General features: G+C 38.0%; 1 protein-coding gene across 1 annotated transcript in view; it reads right to left on the bottom strand.

Moving 5' to 3' along the window:
• LOC120412918 (synaptic vesicle membrane protein VAT-1 homolog-like) overlaps positions 1-22,157 on the bottom strand; it is an 85,883-nt gene that overhangs the window by 42,269 nt on the left and 21,457 nt on the right. Inside the window, exon 3 of the mRNA XM_039573550.2 lies at positions 16,944-17,384. Coding sequence (XP_039429484.1) covers positions 16,944-17,251 — 308 coding nt within the window. The 5' untranslated portion in view covers positions 17,252-17,384. The remainder of the gene's footprint in view (positions 1-16,943; positions 17,385-22,157) is intronic.

Genomic DNA, 22,157 nt, shown 5'->3' with positions numbered 1-22,157 from the left:
TCCCCAGCGATACAGGCTGGTGGTGGTGGCAGCCCGTCCGTTCCGGATTGTTTCGTGATCCGGACGACCCAACGGACCAGACACGGTTGCGTGTGTCGGATGTGATTGCTATCCTGTCAGTGTTGGCAGTTATGCTGGTAAATTTGTAGGAATTCTGTTATTTTAGATTGACTGAATCTAAAAAAATTTAGATTATTAATTCAAGATAATGAAAATAAAATTTTCACGTTTATTTCAATATCATGATATCTACGCCAAAGAATCCATGGAAATTTCCCATCCCTGTGCAGAACATACTCTTAAAATAGCCTCGGAACCTGATGGTGTGAAATATTTCACCAGCCACCAGAATTTCATTAAAATTCATTCCAAGCTACAGACCATCCTTGCCGGCAGCAAAAGGAAAAAAATGGGTAACTTTGAAAAAATGCCTCGCAAATTTGACAACTTTCAAGCTGGGGATACTCCAATATCTTCTTCATCTTACGCCTACGACTTGGGACAAATTAGGGGAAAGATGCCTGTCTTGACAGTTACCTATCTTTGGAATGTACACAAAATGAGAGCTCACCGCTTAACAAAAGTCGCCATAACCATCCTTTAATTTACGCTAACATTTTCATAGAGCTTAAGATATAAAAGTGCTTCCAACTATCGGCAATATATTCTCATGCACATGCTTTAGCATTTCACGTGAAAAATAATCTCAAAAATGTAACTAATTAGCAAGCGCTACCAAAAAAAACAAACGCCCTGAGTCACTTGACGTTTTACCTATTTTCGTCGAAGCCGGACGAAAACCGTGCGAGAAGCGAGGGCAAATAAAGAACAAAGGCCAACCACTAACACCACCAGCAGCGCGTGTAAAAGTGAGCCAGTGATGTCAGAATACTTCCTCTGGAAACGCTACTTTTTGGTAGTTTAATCCTAAATTTTTGTTTCATATAATATGAACTGACAGCCACAAAAGTGCAACAGGACATGATCGTCAGATGATTTTTTTTTCACATAACATTATTTTTATTAGGTCCTTTTCGATACTGGGACCTGGTTAGAACCGAGTCGGCTTTTGTAATTACATTTTACTTAAAGCTAAGAGTAATTACAGAGGATCTTGTGTATAAATATTGGAGGGCCTCTTGGCGCGTTGGTTAGCGGCTTCGGCTGCCGATCCCTAAGTTGCTATGGGGCGTGGGTTCGATTCCCGCCTTTTCCTCCTGGACTTCTATCGGATGGGGAAGTAAAACGTCGGTTTTGGGTGACTCACCACACATAACCTTCGAACGCCAAGAAATGAGCAGAAACTTGCAACAGAGCCCACAAAAGACCCGGGGGTCGTTAAAGTGGATTGCTTTGCTTTCTTGTGTGTAAATGTTAGTGGGAGGGGGTCGTCAGATGATAATAGACTTAGAAAATATTTTTAAAAAATGCTTGTAAAAGAAATAGGAATAACTTTTGGTAAATGTCACATTAAACTGAAATGTAAACAAAAAGCTGCTCTACTGGTTGATGTACTTGGTTTTTGGTAAATTTCAAGTAACACCCGTGTTATCTAGCATCATTCAAACACTACCGGTTAGAGTGATGGGAATTGATATATTTCACTATTATGAATCAAAGCTTCAGTAAATCAACTGATTGAAAAAATGACGATCGGATTTAATTTATAAAGATTTTGAACAATTTAATAAAAATAGGATTTTGATGATAACAAGAATGACTGATCATTCATATTGGATTATGATAAGGTTTTATTATCAGTCATTAAATCACACACTTTCGGCATCAAGTAGAACTAATTCAAAGTACCGAAACAATCCGAGATTTGTCCGATCATTATCATTCTTCCGGCTGAACTCGCGCAAGAGCCGCCCAATCATCAACTCGACACAAATCACAACCGGCAAAGCGGAAGCGGCTGAAACTTTGTTGTCCACAGAACGCGAGAGATATCCGAAACGGACAGGAAGAACGCATTCAGAACAAAATCTCACTGTGTGTGAGGTCCGTCTCTTGAGACGTCCGATGAGTTCAGACGACGAAGAAGTGAAACTAGGAGTCCGCTTCGACCACATAAATAATTGAATTAAATGTACTCTGTGAGCGAACCCGACTCGATCCGAATCCTCGTAATAATAGTTTTATTCTCCGCTGCAGTCAGCTTTCTTCTGAGTTATACGAGTTGTTCGTGAAGAAAGCAAACCGGAAGAACCGCTTCGAAGAACCGCCAATAAATCTCAAGATTATGTATCCCTCTCGGCGATGGTAATGGTACCCGGCGGTTAAGGGATAAACAGTGCACTTTCTTTCACGAGACCGGTGACGTCGTCGGTGTTCCACGGAACGAGCACAAGTGGAAATATAATTTGCAAGATTTATTTAATTCCGTCCCAGACCCCGTTGTTGTGATATCTCGTTGCTTGCGGACACTTTGTCTGGCCAGTGTGAAAAAGATTGTGTCGTGGGCCCTCGACGGCAATAATGGTGAAATTAAGTTTCGGGTTCAAGTATGCTCTGCCCTCGGAACGAACCACGGTTAGAACTCGTTGAGTCCCAGCAATTCAACACCAACTTGGGTCCGCAACCAAGAAGCAGTAATTCAGGCGGCTTAACCTTTTCACAGAAAGAATGTCCTCTCTCTCTCTCTCCCGGCCCGGCAACAGCCTCATCCAATTTGTATCGAAATAAACACACAACAACCCTGGGTCCTACGACCTTCTCTCGCGGCAGGTAGACCGTAACCGAATCCTTCGTCTAATTTGAGGGTACTTTTTTCCTAACGTTTCTTTGCCTGGTTGATCCGTTTTATGGGTCGTATTATTTGGGTTTGGTGAAACAACCTGACAAAAACAGCGCCCGCTCGAACCGTAAACATCGACTCCAAATCGAGATTCAGGTAGATTTGTTGTTTCTCCAAAGGACAACACCTCTCGGAGGGATATCCACGTAGATTTGGGTTTCTAGCTTTTATAGATCTATTGATGTTTGATTTGCACCCAACGGCAACCGAGTCCCAAAGACTAATTCATTTTCGATTTTGGGCCTCGTGGCCCCGATTCGCGTCTGCATAGCTATAAAAAATAATGAAAACTCCTCAACCCCGAGAATGAGCCCCATAAATCGGATTTGCAGTGTTGAACCACTTTAAAAATCGCGCTACAATTCCGTCCTCCACATCCCTCGAACGAGGATACTCAAAAACGATTTCAGACTAACAACGTTGCTCCCTGCGGTTAGGAAAAAAACTCGTATCGACGAGGACGGCCAACGAGTTTCCCAGAGTTCAACAAGGTGGTTAAGGCTCCAATAGCTGCAGGCAAGACTCGGCACGAGTGGCTGAAATCTTGCACTTTTGCTGCCTGGATACAAGTGTACCACGACATGGCTGGAAAAGCTTTTAAAGTACAACGAAAAATCACTTATCCGGCACAAGGGGGAGGGGAGAAACTTGGTGAGAAAGTCCTGGAAAACATGCTGAAGAGTTGAAAAATCTAGCAGGGACTGGAAATGATTTTTTTAGGTGGGAATCGTAGAACTGCACCCGTTGCAGACAGCTCCTGTCTGCGTTGATTTCGGAAGTCGGAAGTTCGACCTGTATACGTGAGGTCATCGCTGAAGTGTGCTGGAGGAGCTGAGATGATTGTGTGGAAATTGTATTTTTCGTCGTTGCTGACAAACGACACGGTCGTGAGGGTATTTTAAAGTGCCGTAGATTCACACGTGATTTGTTTAATTTCAGCGGAAATGGATTAAATTGATATATACATATGACCCACAAAAAATATCAATATCTTGTTCTGAAACTGATATCCACTCATTGACGTCAGTACTTGATAAAACTCTAGTGTCCACTTGAGGACCCTTTTCACAATTATAACCAGAGCTGTACCTTGATTCAGTCCGGGCAAGTGATTGAGAGTTGTGTCAAAAACAGATTTAAACTATGGTTTTTTTTATCGTTAACCAATTTTGTTAACCCATACACGGAGAAAAAAGTGTTCCCAAAATCGCGAACATGCGATCATGAAAATGGGAACCACGAACAAAGTGTTCAAATCCCATGGTACGTTTTTTAAAAATGTACCATGAAATTTGAACACTTTGTTCGTAGTTCCCATTTTCATGAAAACATGTTCACGATTTTGGGGACTCTTTTTTCTCCGTGTAGTATTCAATAGGTAGATCTCGTAATTGACAAATTTTGAAAAGCAAGAGTTGAAGCCGCTGATGAAGTTACAATCGATCGTGCACCCGGACGACAGCAGACCATCGAGAGTAGAACAGTCTCAAATTTTTCTGAAAGGATGTTTTTTAAGAATGATCCTAAGAGTAAAATGCTCTTGAAAATCTGATGTATTTTGCTCTCAGTCTGTTCATTTATCTTCTACTCTCAGTCAAAGATCTTTTCCCTCTCGGTTGAGAGCCGCTTAACTTTGGGCGTGAGTTCCAAGTCCAATACCACAAAATTTGTTCCAATTGCTTCCACTAAAACTCTCAAAAATTTCACGAAATTCCAGTTTGCTTCGAGTGCCCCAAAGTATTACCCAAATATGGCGCGTCTGCCACCGGGTTTCACAAATCAAAACGAGAATCCTACTTGGAGAGTCAGCAAGAAAGTCAGTGGAGAAGACAATTTATTTCCCATTTTGCCCGAGTACGCGCATCAACGATTCCATTGTGGACTGCTTCCTCAGCTCCTGAAGCACAATTCCGGCCAGGATAATGATCAAATGATAGCCTCTCTCAGACGTTAACTACACTCCCGGCGGAGTTTGAGCAGCTTCCACCAAAGGTGTTTCCGAAACTCTGTATCAATTTATATTCATTCTGTGGCTAGGAAAAGTTCGAGCATAAATTTAAAGCCAAGCAAAATTCACCAAAGTTGGTCGAGGGGGTGTTGAAAAAGTCCCACCAATAAAAGTCATAAAACACACTTTTTTCGACTCATAAAAAGCGAATTGCAGGATATAAAGAGTTGCAAACATGAACCTAAAAAAACGCTGCCAAAAAAAACTGCAACTTTGCTCTTGATTTCATTTTCCCTCGAAAACCGATGATGAGTGCGCAGTGGGAAACCACACACAAACAATTACAGAGCGCGCACCCATACACACACACACGCGCGCTTGGCTGCCACGGACAGACAGACATGGACAAAGTCAGAAACCGGAATTAATTAAAAACCCATCCTCCTGTCCCGTGGTATGGAAAAGAGCATCAGAAAATAACGACGAAAGGACCAGCAGCCAGGATGCAAAATCATAACACGAGATGCTGGAGGAAGTTTTATTTTGAAATTGATTAATGCACGCAAAAGTGTCAGCTGTCCCACAATGCCTTCCATCGATTTAATTCCTTAACAAATAGTGACCTTCGTGAAAGCGTTTGGCACGGTATGTCCAAATGCATTCATTCTCCCCTGTAGATTATGTGACATGTGAACAGAATTCTTTCTGCGGTAAACATAACGCAGTAGGGCTGGCCACTACACTTGAACTTCGGTGATTGTTAACTATTTCGTTTGACGCTTTTTAGTATGCTGGTCTGACAAAGTCAAAAATGACGAACTGTCACTTTTTTACACGGCGCTCACACACCCTTTCAAAACAAACGTTGAGTGTGTTGAGTAGTGTGAGTGAGCTTCGTGTAAAAGGGTTGTCCAACTCAAAATGGAACCCTGATGGTTTGATAACAAAACATGTCAAACCATCGAGGCTTCAATTGACATTCTCGAGTGATCTCGGATGTATTCGATCCTAAAATCACAAATATCTGTTTATACATATTTTATTTTTTTAAATTATTATATTTAATAATTTCAACAGATTTTTAATTTAATGAGGCTTTATCATGATTCAAAAGCTTAAATCTCCTGTTAAAATTCATTTTTTTTATTCCGAATTCGACATGATACAGATCAAATACAGATTCATTTTCTCCCACAAAATAATCTGACATAGTTGAAAATAATTATTTCAATTGACCAGAAAAGTCCTTGGGGTGTAATCCAACCAACAATATTTCCAGCTTGCTTTCATCGGACTGACTACTTTTGTGCTTGGTTTGGTTGGATCAGATCAGATAAAAAAAAAACCTTCGTGAAAACTTGTCTCGAGTTGTTCAAAGTAAACTTGTCTCGAGTTGTTCAAAGTTGTTCTTAAACATATTTTTTATGTCAAATGTGGTAGTTAAAGTTTAGTTCAATCCAATAATTATCCCAGGTTTTCTTTCTTTTCATAAATAGCAAATCTTGGTTGTCTCACAATTTTTAAGCAAAACGTAAACAGAATCTCGAGCAGACGGAAATAACTTGGGAATAACATTTTTTTGATATTTGAAAATAGTAGGCCAATAACATTTTTTGTTATTTTTTATTCGTAGTTATGATTTTTTTGATATTGGATTGTTATTGTAATAACAGACTAATAAATTTTTTAGTTATTCTTCTAACAAATCTTTGTTATTATTTTTTGTTATTTCAACAACTAATCCGATCATCCCAATAACAGTTGGGGGTATTCTTCCATAACGAAAATTGTTATTTAAAAGTTTTTTAGGCTTTAAATCAATATCTGACCAATAACAAATTTTGTTATGATAACATAAACTAATATTCAACTCTTATCCAAAAATAGATTTTTCAAGAAGATTCCATAACATTTTCTGTTATTTTAACAATATTTGTTATTGAACTGACATGAATTTAGTTATTACCGTTTGCCCGGGAAATTCAATTTAATTGTAAGATTAACGATCTAGGTTGTCTCGCCGTTTTTATGGGAATTAATAGATTCTAATAATTCAAAAAATCATCGGTTAACGAATTAACCAATTTCATTATTAATTTATTATCAAAATAATATGGATTTGTCTCACACTTCAAGTGATCCGTGACCAAAGGTTCAACTTGTCTCACAATGTTTGGACAAACTTTCACCAAATGTTAAATGCAGATTTGTAGAATTGTTTTCAAGACATAATCCAATGCAGGTCATTTAAACAATCTGCTCCACATTTAATGTTTAGCTCAAACTTTACTTTAAACGTAAGTTTCTTTCCCTTCAAAATTAAGACATTGTATTCCAAAGACAGCTACACGAGCTAAATATCTTAATCAACCTAAAAACTTTCTAATTTCCCTGATAGCGGCCATAACTAACATCCGACAAGTAATCAATTTTCCAGGCCCAGAGTGGAAATGGCGAGGAAAACGACAATTCCACCTCCGACACCAAACTGCAAGCCTTTTCACCAGAAACCGTAGCTCCGGCGAGACCCCCACCCTGAACTCCGGTCGGACCGGCCTCCGCACGCTATGCAGAACGACAAAGCTCGAGTTCGGTGTGGAAAATTCTTCGCAATTTCGCAGGCTTTCAGCAGAATTTGCCCGGCTGGTGCACACTGCTGTCTCTGGTGGTATCCTGCCGCAATATATTCATTTCCGTCCACGTGGAACCCCGCCCCCTCTTCCTCACGACACCTTTTACCACAGACACGGAAGCTATCATCACTCCGGGTCGGTCGTCGTAGGTCGTCTGGGTGGTGAACTCGGCGCGCAGACTATAGTTGGGTCTACGTTCTGGCAGTGAACTGCAAATGTCATTTCGTTTCGTTTCGTTTCGGGGAAAAAAGTGAAGTTGACTTTAAATGCTACATTTAAAAATGGCCAGATGAACGACTGCTGGAAATTTGCATGCTATTAGGAGTTGTTCTTGGCAGTTTTTGGTTAAATATTTCTGTTGAAGCAAAAAAGCACATTCCAGCGCAAACAACAGAGGAAAAGTGGTAGAGATAACAGAGGTGCTAATTTGGAACATTTTCCCCACGCAAACCGCAGCTAAGCTAGTTAGTGACTAACCGCGAGGGTGGAGGATCGCGCACGCGAAAGCTCGAAAGTGAAAATTGTTCATGGATCGTTAAGCTTTTTTCACTTTCTGTGTAGCCGCACACGTGCGTGCGTGTGAGTTATGGTATTTTAACAAGAGCCAGCAATTGCTGCTGCTGCTGGCAACACTGCCACGATTTGCGCTGACCAAGGATCACTCGGAGGCAAATTGATGGTTCTCAAAACGTGTGATTAGAATGTGATTAGTCTCAGAATTTGTCAATTTGTTATATTATGACGAAATAGAAAGGTCCCCAGATTATCTTATCTGTCCCCGAGCGGAAATGCTCAAACAAAATCCAGTAATGGGTTGTTGTTGACGCCGTCGTTAACCCAACTGGGTCAACCTTACCTTTAGGCGCGAATCACTTGCAGTTTTTTTTTATTTTGTTGAATTTCCGTTCGAACCAGACTGATAGAGGAACGTTAATGTATGACTTCGTATACCGTGATAACCTTTGCAAAGTGGGTCTCGCGCGAAATTTGATAATATTTTTTTGCGATTCTCTTCTGACCTAGTCCAGTGACTGTGGTGAATTGTCTGACCAGTAGAGTTTTTCATTTCAAACAATCGAATGTTCTGGGATATAGAATAACGTTGTAATGCCACAAACAAATATTGAAATTTACAAAAAATCTAAATTTTAAAATTTAAATAGTGAATTAAAAATTAAATAAGTTGATTCGAAAATATAAGAATTCAAGGAGCGAGTTGTGGCGCTATAACCACGGCAAATAGTGTCCAGGGCATTCGTGGAAATACAGTGTCCCATCCCAGAGGGTCCCGGAGTACCAAACCTTCTTAGCATGGTGCTCCCAACGAATACAACCAAAAATCTCGGAGCGTATGGTGGTGTGTCCCCACGCTTCTTCCTCCCCTGTCGATTCAGAATTGTGTTGTTGTTCGAACACTCAGTGTTCAAACTCAACCCAATTACGAGTCATCTCTGCGATACGGCTTTACGCAGTAGGCCTGGCCGCTTTAACGCTTGTGATGTTTCAATGCATTCCGATGCAATGCCGCACTACAAATCGACGTCGTCGTGCTATCTTGTCGCACCCGCCATTTTGACGTTCCGAGAAAAACGCGTTTTAATGTTTGACCTTGAATATTCAAAAACGAGAGCATGCAATGTAAACAATAACAAACACGTTTTGTTTGGCTCACCATTCTGTGCATTGTCCCAAAGTTTGGTTGAAGTTGGTTGCTGGAGTCCCGAGTTATAATTACAAATGTTTACGGTAGTCTAGCTTGTACGTGCGACAAACGCATCCTGACTTTCCTGGCCTGAAATCCCTTTGGCCTTTTGTCACACTTACATGAATTTTCATGGAGTGACAAGATAGCACGACAAGATTGAAACTACTTTCATATGTAAAGTGACAAAAATGCACGGAGATTTTTCGGTTTTTGTTGAATATCTCAGGATTGAAATCGAATTTTGGGGATCTGTGAAGGTCAAAAGGTGAGGCATTGTGAGCTGCACAAAATGGCGTTCTTAACTCAATTTGGCCCAAAATGCACGTACGACAAGTTAGCACGATGGCGACGAAATGTTAATAAATGACAAGAAGAGTGCTAGGCGTCATCTAACCTAAGGCACTCTCCAGGATCCCTTCGAAAGATTGGCTGCGCTAGGGTCTGATTAGATTAGATTAGATTAGAAAATATAAGAATTCAAGAATTAATTACTCAATAATTTAAAATTTCAGAAAAAAACATTAATTCAAAGATCTTAAAAAAAATTCTATAACTTTAAAATTTTAAAAATAATCTTAAATTATAAATTTAATAATAATCTAGAATAAATCTTACCAAAAAAAATTGTTAGGTGTCCCAATGTTGTTTTTTTTTGTACAATTTGAGAAACAAAATTGTCAAACAAAATCTAACGATGGATCTGTCAAGAAAAATACTTTTTGTCAAGAAAGAACGCGAAGCTGTTTTTTCTAAACAAAAAACTCAATTTTATAGTTGTTAAAAGGGTAATTGCGCTTAGAAAAATAAGCATTATCGCTGAGAACAATAATATCAATATCAATAACTTAATTTAAGGACTAAAATTCTCAAATTCGTTAATTTTAAAATTTTAAGATTCATTGAATTATAAACTTTTGAGTTCTTGGATACTTGAATTTTTATTATAAGAGGTAGAATTTCATAATATTTTAAATTTTCAAGTTAGAATTCTTATAATATAGTTCCATTATTTTTTTAAATTATTGTTTATTAATTAAATATTCGAGTTTTTATTTATTTCTTATTCTTTGGCCGAGACCTGTGGTGTAGGGGTAGGCGTGGTTGCCTCTCATCTAGTCGGCCTGGGTTCGATCCCAGAAGGTCCCAGTGGCATTTTTCGAGACAAGATTAGTCTGATCACGCCTTCCGTTGGATGGGGAAGTAAATGTTGGCCCCGGTCTAACCTAGAGGTTAGGTCGTTAGCTCAGTCCAGGTGTAGGAGTCGTCTCCCTGGGTCCTGCCTTGGTAGAGTCGATGGTAGGAAGTTGGACTAACAATCCAAAGGTCGTCGGTTCGAATCCCGGGGTGGATGAAAGTTTAGGTTTAAAAAGAGGTTTAAATTTTTGAATACTTAAAATTAAGAATATAGAATTTTTGAATTTTCACCTGCATGTATTTTCGAATTTCTTAATTTCTTTATTATTAAACTTTTAGATTTTTTATTTGTAACTGCCTAATTTTTTATTGTTTTGAATATTTTAAACTTCTACGCTAAAGTGATTTGAATTTTTAAATCAAAGATGGCGGCCAAAATGACAGTGATGAAATACAGTCCAGACTGGATTTTCCGAAGGCCTTGGTAAAATTCGAGCAAAAAAAAAATAGGGCCAAAGCCGAAATGTAAACAAAGGGTCTATCCTGCTCACGTTAGTGGATGTTTACATTAGGAATGAGCAGGACAAACTCTTTGTTTACACTGCGGCTTCGGCCCATTAACATTGTTTTGTTTGAATCTCACCTCGGATAATCGAATCACGAATTATTTTTGGTGTCTTATTTTTGATTGTTGAACTATAGTTTGACCACTAAGCTTCTCTAAAGTGATTAAGAATTTTTAAATTCAAGATGGCGGCCAAAATGGCGGTGATAAAAAATTAAAAATTGCTTTTTTTAAATTTAATAGGCAATCAAACATTCAAATTTGACTAAAATGGGTTCGCTGAACTCGAATTCAATGTTAAAAGCAAATAAAAAAATATGTTTTTTTTCATGATTCGATTATCCGAAGTCCCATAATCGAACTTCGGATAATCGAGTCTGGACTATATTTGTAATTTTAAAATTCTGATTTTTTTAATTGTTGAACTTTCGTTTGTTTAAAATATTAGAATATGTATTTGTATTTCATTATTTTTTGTTTGTTTTACCAAATTTTTAATTACAGCTTTTATGTTTATTTATAAATATTTATAAATATTATATTTTAAAACTGAAAACAAATACTAGTAACAGATCATTTAGTATTATGCTTCACAAAAAAGGTCCAAGCACGTGATCTATTTGGGGAGAAGCGGGGTGACTTTAGTAAAATCCACGCTCTATACAAAAAGTTGAAATCTGGAGTTTTTTTTTTAAATAGTCCAATAAACCAAATTTCCAGTTTTTGTTTTTTGGATATTTTTAAAACCGATTTAAGTCAAGGGTATTAAAAAACAGCCAAAATGCAAAAACTGAAAATTTGGTTTATTAGACCATTTCAAAAAAAATCCAGAAATGAAGTATTGAGAAAAGTCCAAGCTTTAAATTTCAATTTTGAATGCCACGAGGTTTGAAGATTGCATAGCAAATGTTATTGAAGAACTTTTATGACAGTAATTTTGTTTAATATTATTGAAACTTGTACTGACGTTATACAATTTTAAGATAGATTGTCGGAAATTTAATTTATTTCCAGATGCACTATTATGTAAAATTGTCAACTTGCCAGTTAATAACGTGGATTGTAGAAACTTATAGAAAAAAATATTCATTTGGCAACACCAGACGCCATTAAATTTAATGAAAATTTATTCAAACTGTAAAAATTTTCGGCAATTAAAATGTCGAAAATTTCATTTAAAAAAATATATTTGAAAAGATTGTTCAAACAGCCTAGAGGTTACATTGTTACTCAATTAATCATTAATTTTGGTAGAAAGTAGATACACAAAGCGTAACCTTTCTCGAGCTAGTCCAAAACATTTCGACATTTTCCAACAATGAATGCTAATAGGATTAGAGCTAATTGAACCAGAAAACACGAAGATATAACAAAACATGTGAAGTTCAAAGGCATACCCCTACAGTCAAACAAGGCTTAGACGCTCGAAAATAAAAATGCAATCCTCTTTATTGAAAATTTCAGCAAATATATGTGTATGATGCACACACTCAGCAGATAAGCAAACGTGTGTGCTGTGCCAAGAAAACTCTCATATCTGCAGAATGCAATGCACAAACACTTTGTACCTCTTCAACTACAAAAAATGAAAGCAGAAGAAGAAAAAACAAGAGGAAAGGGAAAGGGAAAACTAAACCAAATTATATTGGCAAAGTGGGAAAAGGAACAGTACTTTCCGAGAAGGAACTGACAAAAACAAGCCAAAAATGACAAACAAGAAAATCCTGAAGAGCGTGAGCGTGCACACATGTGCACTGCACATGTGTGCACACCCCCCGAATCTTCCCACATAAAACAATCTAGAAAAAGGCACGTCAGATAGTCTGCTTTTGTGGTGGATTTTTGTGGAGTAAAAAGCAAAAAAAAGTGAATAATAATAGATAAGTTTCGGGCCCCGTTCCGGCTTTGTGAATTTTGCATACTTTCGGGTTGGCTGCCAAATTCTAGCCAGGGCGGAGATGCCCTTTGGAGGTTGTTCCGAACTTGGAAGAATGCTTCCGCGACGAGCAGCAAGATCCACCAGCGTTCAACACCATAATAAAATGTGCATAATACGCCTAATGAATATAAATTAGATTCTTCCCTTTTTTGCGCTGTGCGCAGCGGGGCGGTGCCGGTCCTTTCCAATTTGGAAGGCTAGCAGCAAATTTAAGGTTCAACCCCCGGCCAGTGCTGCCAGCTCGGATGTCAACGCGCGTACTCTCGTTTGTTCAGTGCTGTGCAATGAACACTAATTACAGCGCGGCGCGGGCGTCGTCCATCGGAACAAGATGTCTCATTCCAGCGAAGCGGCTCATCGATCCAGTGCTGACTTTTACTGCCGCCTGTCATGTCTGCGCTTCATTTGTGGAGTAGGCACATCGACATCACATCGGGCAGCTTCTTCATCACAACATCGCAGGGATGAGAAATAGGCAGAAGGAAGTTTTATGTTCGCTCGTATAAACATCTACATATGTACAGCGGCTCCGTTCGTTCTGTTTCTGCCAAGAGTTATGTCTTCTCCAGCAAAAGTTGGACTCCATGCTCCGCTTATGTACCACACACCATGTGCTGCTGTGTCGGATTCTTATGCTGTTGCGCTGCTACTGACAACTCCTCGCGACAAGACGCCAACATGGGGTGTTGGAGTCTTCTTGGTCAGACGACCAAACTACGGCGGAGCGAAACATGGCAAGTTCGGAGCAGCGAGATACGGTCGATCGTCTAGAGATGATAACTTCTTCCCCGCTCCTCACCACTGCCAGTCGGGAGAGATGCTCGCAGTAATAAAGTTAATGTTCCTCTGGGGCCGCCCCGAGACAAGACTGCTGCACTTTACCGCCCGTCATCATCCGGACGACGACGGCGAGAAAGTGTGAAAAAGGGGTTCAACAACGCGTTCTTCAAGGATGCTGCTCCGCACACGTGGCGTTCGTTTCTCGAAGCCACGGTCTTTTGCATAACCATCATGGCAACACTGTTGCAGGGTCATTGGGGCAAATGTCTGTACGGGGTACAAATTAGTTCCTTTGATTAATCCGGAGAAATTAGCCGCCATCAGGAGAGTATCTTGTCTGTCATAATGACTCAAAAGGAGACCGCGTCCCGCATCGGCAACAAATGGTCCCGCATTCCGCACTGTCCTTGAAGCCGTGGGCCCGCTTATCCCGATGATGCGGAACGTCGACTTTTGCGACAGAAACGCCAGTAAGCTGGTGGACAGAATAGCTTCGACAATTAATCAAGTGAGATTTGGAGAAGGGACGCATTGCGCATGGTGGTGGCTCAGTTAGAAACTGTTCTTTCATGTGTCGTGGCAACTTTGGCCACAGCCCTTAAAATGGATGCACAAAAATCTCAAGTTTCAACTAATTTGGATACACCAGTTAAAAGATACAGTGAATGATGTTTACAAAAAATAGAAAAGCACGTGTCACCAGTAAGTAATTCTCTACGAAATCGCCCAATTTTGTATTTTTTTATTTCGCTCAAACATAAATGTTCAAAACTCGGTACCTGTTGAAGAAATTTTCTGATCAATTTGGTGAACTCTGCAAAGTTTTAGCTATTGATGAGGGCTAATCAGGAAAATAATAGGTACAACATAGATTCCCAGAAACAGTATTTTTTTGATTTTTGTTTTTTTTATATGTCAAATATGTTGCGCAACAATTTTTGCTCTTGTATCTTTAAAGCTCAAAAGTTGCGGGGTTTTGTCCCCCGACACACATTAAAAAAATCAATTAAAAATATGGGCTATAAACTGCTTATTTGAAGTTAATTTAAAAGCAGGTTTAAAATTTTTATAGGAGCAATATACCCATTTTAAGCCTAATAAGCGGTTGTGTTTGAATGATGCTGGAAAATCTGGAGTGTTCCTAAAAAATTTCTAAAATCAAGTACACCAACGAGTAGAGCAACTTTTTGTGAACATTTCTTTTTATTTTCACTTTAACTGAAAGTTATTTTATTCCTTTTAAAAGCATTTACAAAAAATATTTCCCAAATGTATTCCAATCAGACGAGAATGCAATAGGCCACGTCCATATTTCTATTTTCAGCTTAGTTCTTTTTTCTTCCAGCGCTCTTTTGGGTCTAGTGCTGCCAATTGTGATGACATTTTAAGCGAACACTCACAAAAAGTAGCATTTATAGAGAAAGTTTCCTGGCATCACTGGCTCACTCCAACAGGCGCTGCTGGTCGTGATGTTCTTTATTTACCTTCGCTTATCGCTCGGTTTTCTTCAGCCTTCGCTTGGAATGGGTCGTCAAAAGTTAAACGTCAAACGACTTGGCGCGTTTGTTTTTTTGATGGCGCTTGCTAATTATTTACACGTTTCGTAATTTTTTGTCAAGTGAGTGGCTAAACCATGCTCAAAAGAACATGTTGCCGGTAGTTGGAAGCAATTTTTTATCTTTAACGCTTTGAAAACGTTAGCGCAAGTGAAAAGAAATTGATGGTGACTTGCTGCCTATGACTTGTCTCAATATAGCACGATCATTTTGATGAGAAATTGTTCTAGGTATGTCACAAGTGTATATTGCAAATTTCCAAAATCTTTTCAAGGCCTTTTGTACAGTTTGTTGATTTGAACAAAACGTTATCATTAACTCATTTTCGACTAAAATGATCGTTGTTAAAGATAGTCCACAAGCTAAGAAGTATTGAAATTAATGAAGTAAGCCCCCACCCTGCAGCTGAAATAACCTAAAAATCAATTAGCAAAAACCTTCGGCACAGTCAAGGACTTTTTTTTGCTCATTGAAATTTTCCTTCATCCCATACATGATCACGATGCTTTGTGGCTTGTTTGCGGACGAAATCAAGAGAGAGAGTAAAAAAATTAGAAGATGAAAAATGATTCTGCTATTGAAACGGATTTTCCCATCCTGCAGTGCGGGCAGTATGCCCAAGGGATATGCTGGCGATGCTGCTAGATGTAATCCAATCTGGCCCCTCAATTAATGTCAGACTGATAATGGATTAATTAAATTCAATTAAAGGTTCTCCTCTCTACAATGGGTAGTCGCAGGACGTTGAATTGAACCTTGATTGGCTCTCGAAAGTGTAGGAACTTCGCTGCTTAATCGAGAGCTCTTCAGCCTCTCAACTCTTCACAAGTTCTAGCGTCCGTCGGGCTGGATTATCAACGGAGAATTGCAGCGCATTAATTGGTTCGTCACCGCCACCGATGCTGCTGCTGCTGCTGGTCAGTATGAATAATGAATCGAGTGATTAGGAAACACTCTTGCATACCACACAAAACGCGATGAATAAGCGCTTCCGTTCTTGATGATGGTGCTAAGCTGGTCGCATTTGTGTTTGACTAATCATCGTTTTATCATTTTTCCATATGAAGGCAGCGATGAGTGGTGATATGTGATGAAGGCGAGCGTTCGTCATCGTCACTTTCCGTTTCGATGGAGGCTAGTAGGTTCGATTGAATCATCGTGGAGGGTGTGGCACGTCGAAAGAGCTACAATAACAACCAGCTATCAAACGACTATAGTATTGCATTTGAATAAACAAACTAAACTTGATAACAAAAAGAACTTATGCTTTGAGATTGAGTTCAAATGGTAAAATTAACTTCCTGATATCGAAATAGGTCAAACCCTGTAAATTCACACAGTCGTTGCCCTGACCCATCTTTAATTATTGGAAATATTTTCCTAAAGGTAAATGTTGGTCACTGATCACGAATTTGGGGTAAGTTTATCGGTGCTTTCGATGCAGTCCAGACTCGATTATCCAAACTTCTCAGAAAAATTTCACTTCGGATAATCATATATTCGGAAAACCGAATCACGAAAACAATATTTTTTCTTTATTTAACGTAAACTGGGGTCAATTGGGACAGCAGTTTTAACCATGTTGGACCACAATATTTTGATTTTTCTGGTTGGTTTCGGTTAGAACACGGAGAAAAAAGAGTTCCCAAAATCGTGAACAAGCGTTCATGAAAATGAAAACCTCGAACAAAGTGTTCAAATCCCATGGTACGATTTTGAAAAACGTACCATGAAATTTGAACACTTTGTTCGTGGTTCTCATTTTCACGAACGCTTGTTCACGATTTTGGGAACTCGAAAAATTCCTAAGAAACCTTCGGATAATCGAGTCTGTACTGTATTTGCCTAAATAAAATCAGCGATTTTCGTTGAACCCAACTCACCATGCTCGGACGCGGATCAGCACCTCGCCAGCCTGTGGGCTCGGTTCCGGTTTCTTCAGGATCTTAACGTTCTTGAACCCGCCAAACCCGGTCAACGTGACCGCCCGCATCTCCTTCACCGGCGGGGCGTTCTCCTCTGCTTTGGCCTTATCGTCGGCGGCCTTCTCGCTCGTTCCGTTCGTTTCCTCGGACGGTTTCTCGCCGGCGGGCGCTTCCTCGGCGTGTCCGTTGGTGGCCGGGACCGCTTCCGTCGTGGGCGACGGCGTCTTGACCTCGGCGACGACTGGGGCTTCGGTGGTTTCAGTCATTTTGGATTTGATGTTTGTTTTTTTTTTAGCGACAAAGAGTCTTAAAAGATGGTCTCTTTTTTGGGCGGTTGTACTTCTAGGAAGTCGTTTTTCTCGTTGCTAATAGCTCACGCGTCGCTGGATGCTCTTACAGCTGGAAATAAACAGAGAAAAGTGTGAAAAAGATAATTAATTAGAGCGCATTAATCAGCATTCAGGCGGAAGTCTGGGTATGCCGTTCAAGAAGGAAGACTCTTTTTCCCTCTCTGTTGCAGGGTAACGAAAACGAAAAACAAGATATTGGCTGTAAATATTTATAAACACGACTTGCCGCACAGCGGCTAAAGTGCCGTTGCCGATACCCTCTTGTTGGAGCAGATTTGAGAGCTTCTGAATCATCGAAGCAAAATCCGGCGTCTGTCATCGACCAAAAACACAATTTCTCGGAGGTATCAATAATGGGGTCGTGCATAAACCACGTGGTCTCCTTAGGGGGGGGAGGGGGTCCGAAATCCGACCGAAAAAAACCATGAAAAGCCATGGGGGGGAGGGGGGGGGTCGACGGCTGACCACGTGGCCTTTAAAAAAATCTTTTCATAAAAAAAAAACAAAAAAATACGCGCTTTAAATTTATTTATATGCATACATTTTTTGTTACACTTCAAAACCATATAATTATTGTGTTTAAAATTATTACTTATATTTCAATGTCATAATATTTTCCAATTCAATATTGAATTATATATTTCGGCAGATTCATATCAATACTTTGAGCCTGTAATTGAATGTACACTTTTTAATACTCATGTAACTACGTTTTGCAAAAGTTTAAAAGCTGTTAAAAAATAAAGTGACAGTATCCAAAGTTAATATACCCTAAAAAATGCGTACCAAAATGCAAACACAATTTCATTTTTTTGTTGATGGTATCAAGTAGCTAAAAATGTGCTTGCAAATTTGCATTGAAAGTAGATGTAGTCTTCGATAGTTCTATTTTGGAACAACTTAAAAAATAAATATTGCTGACAATTTTATAAGATTTTCGTAACAAGGCAAAAAGCTAAATATGTATTATAAATGAAGTGTCTAAAAATGATTCTCTGCGAAATTTTTTTTTCAAAATCTCAGATCTTAGCTAACTACCGTAGCTGGTCCTATAAGTGATCGAAGAATCTTAATCGAAAGATTTCCTTTTGACACTTAAAACAAACTCAAGATATCTTGTATCTACTCTCTCATGCAATATTTTTTTAGTACAAAGAAACTAAAAACCCCAATTTCAGGATTATCGCGCAAAATTTCAGTTTCACTACCTCATTTGCAAGAGAAACGTTTAACATTAAAAAATAACCAGTAACGAAAAAACGAACGATACATACTTTAAGATTCACCAAAAAATTTGATGAACATTTTGGTCTACAATATATTCCTTATTTCGTAGGTTACACAATTCGGATTGTTATATTACATAACATTACATAAAATACACGATTACTATCCATCGTCAAAGTTGTAGGTATTTTTTAGTTTTTTTTTTATGTTAATAGGGACCATCTCTTGAGCCAAAGAGAAACATGGGCAAACATTTTAGATTTTTAGAGAAAAAAAAAACGAGCTTCAAGCAAACATTGTTTTTGTTTCTCTATTAATTTAAAGATTAAAAAAATGGGGGCCCTTTCCTGAAAATATTAGTTTTTCTTTAAGCTGAGAAAATATAATATACCCTCAACTTCATATTTGAGATAAAACCACTCAAATATAAAGACAAATTAAAATAATTTAAGTTTAAAAGAGTCACTTAATTTTCAAATGCCGATATCAATTTGTGAAATAAATTTCAATTCAATGCCGTCAAGATCAACATAAATAAAATTTATTTAAAATGATGGAACGGTACTTTCAACTCGCTGGTTCTCGGGCATAACTCAACCAACCGGGACATTTTGAGTGAATTATAAGGATGTCTAGATGATCCTTAAACTTTGCAGAACTCGATATGATCAAATCTGTAAAAAAAATCGCCTGAAAATCTGCGGAGACAAGCCCGAAAACCTGTGAGTTGAAGTTACCGTTCCAACGTTTCAGGGAGGCTTTGGCATCCGTGTATATTGGACATGCGTTGGGTGTCCCAGTGTTAATAATTTAAAAGATATTGAAAAGATTGAAAAATTTACTTATTTAATATTTTTTTGTATTTATTTTGAGGTAATATCTCCAACCAAAAGTTGGATCAAAAATCTTAAATCGTAGATAATTGCCTATTTAAACAACTGAAAAAAATGTAAAATAAATTCCAAATTTCAGTTCAATCTTTTTTAAATTTATCAAAATACGTAGTCGATAGCAAAATCAATTTAAAGTAAGAGTAAGACTTAAACAATTTGAATGTCCATGACTAAAATAATGATTTTTAGCGCGTTGTCTACAACTTTTCCAAAGACACGAAATCGATTTTCGAGCAATTCTATACAAAATCGGTCTTTATTCTTAAATTTTATTTTTTGATTTTTTTAATCCGTCTGAAACCTTTTTTGGTGCCCAAGCCATTTTGCATCATTAGTTTGTCCATATAGTTTTCCATACAAATTTGGCAGCAATGAAAATTAAAAAATCTGTATCTTTTGAAGAAATTTTTGGTCGATTTGGTGTCTTCGGCAAAGTTATAGTTATGGATAAAAACTACACTGAAAAAAATTATAAATGGTAATTTACTTTGCTGATTTTTAATTTCACTTTTTGTCACTAAAACATGATTTGCAAAAAAACACTATTTTTATTTTTTTTAAATTTTGCCAACTTTTCAGAAATTTTCAGAACGGGCAAAAAATCGTTGTTTGAGTTATGAATTTTTGAATCAATACTGATTAAAAAAATCGAAATATTGACCGCAACTTAATTTCAATTTTATTTTTCGATGTAAAATCAAACTTGCAATCTAAAAGTACATTAGTGAAATTTTCATAAAGTGCACCATTTTCAAGTTATAGCTATTTTTAGGTAACTTTTTTAAAATTAGTTGCAGTTATTAATTTAAAAAAAATTAGTTCCCAAGTTTGCTTAATTTTGAAAAAAAAATAATTTTGAAATGCTGAGAAAATTCTTTGTTGCTTTGTTTCTAAGATATTGCCATGCAAAGATTTTAAAACAGAAAAATGGATGTTTACTACCCAAACAACCCATAATTTTCTTATGTCGATATCTCAGCAACTAATGGTGCGATTTTCAATGTTTATAAATAAAACTTTAGTGAAATTTTCCGATCTTTTCGAAATCAATATTTTCAAAAAAAAATTAAGACTAACATTTCAAAAGGTCGTAATATTGAATGTTTGTCCCTGTCTCTGATTCTTGTATGGAGAAAAAATTAAACAGCTCGACTTTTTTGGACACACTGAATCATTGGAATCAATCATGCTTAATTAAAAAGAAAAGTTGCTTTAGTTTGGATTTTCATGAATGTTTGGAATAAAATGAATATTAACTAGGAGCTTTCATAACTAGATATTTTCCTTAAAATAAAATGGAAATATTTTTTTCCTGAAACAAAACTTTTCTATTTAATTAATTTCAAATTTTAGAAAATATTTTAAAGCGTATTAAATTAAATCATGAATGCTGTTTATAAATCAAAATAGCTTTAATTCTTAAAGCATATTTATTCTGGATGCAATTTATTGCACTGCGATTCCATAATTTTGAATACATATGTTTTACTAAGTTGCTTGTTTTGTTGAGAGTATTTTTTACTTTCTGTACCATTTCAATAAATTGTTATACTGTTATTATTTACCTTAAACATTGTGATATCATACTTTTTTCACACTTTTAAGTGAATTTCTGTTTTTTTATATATTATTAAATTGGTTTTAATGGTGTTACAGCACCTACACAAATTAAAATGTTTTCTGTTTGACCCAATGTCACCCCCTCTAAGGGTGAGTTTGAGTTAAAATTAAAACGATTGGCATTTATGAACGGTGTGATTATACTAGCCATATTCTGGGAAAATGTTGGTAAATTCAGGAGCATTCCCCAACAATATTTATTTCGATATAATTTGAAATGTTTTTATTGTGTTAATATAACAACAGTAATATCGTTTTTTGACCAAAAGTCACCACCAGTGACGGTACATCATTTGTGGATAAACATTTTTGAAATCTATACTTATTTTGTTTTTTTTTTAAAGATTTTTGACCTGGGAGGAAAAAGCCACGTGGTCATATAGGGGGGGGGGGGGGGTTGGCGTGAAACCACGAAAAACCATGAGGGGGGAGGGGGGGTCAAAAATTCTCCAAAAAAAGGCCACGTGGTTTATGCACGACCCCTAACCCCAACACGAACCCCACAATCAGTGCAAATCATCAGCCTAATAAATCACGCCTGAGTGACCTTCTAGTCGGCGACGCGCCACAAAATTTCCAAGAACCCAAAATACCCCCAAAAGAGAGGCAAACCTTTCTCCCCAGGTTCCGCAGGTAGACCAACTTCCAAGAACTACCGTCGCAGGCCATTAACATGTAACGCCCGCTGGAGAACGAAACAACGAAGACTCTCAACAAAAACTTTCTTCGGCCCGAAAGTCTAGACCCGCGCTTCTAGACTGACCAGCATAACCCAACGAACCCCTGACACGACAAGGGTGGATCAATAAATCCAATTAAATCGATACGGATCTTCTCGAGCTCTACTTGCGTGTCGTCCACGGTCAGTAAACCGACGATGGGACACAACAAGCCTTTGGGTTTAGCACGTATGGTAGGGTTTTGAGGTTAGAACCAAGGCATCTGGCACACCGAGGGTCGCTACGCGTGGTCACGCAAAGGCTGTCAATTTGAGACGGGGTAGTTGGACATTTGGCCAGATAGTGGAAAGGGTTTCAAAATTGATGTGACGTTGCTGCTGATGAAAATATGTGACAAGTTGG

The sequence above is a fragment of the Culex pipiens genome, chromosome 3, assembly GCF_016801865.2.
Source record: "Culex pipiens pallens isolate TS chromosome 3, TS_CPP_V2, whole genome shotgun sequence".
In the NCBI taxonomy this organism is placed as follows: Eukaryota; Metazoa; Arthropoda; class Insecta; order Diptera; family Culicidae; genus Culex; species Culex pipiens.
The sequence above is the reverse complement of the archived record's forward strand: the minus strand, read 5'-3'. Positions and strand labels throughout refer to the sequence as shown.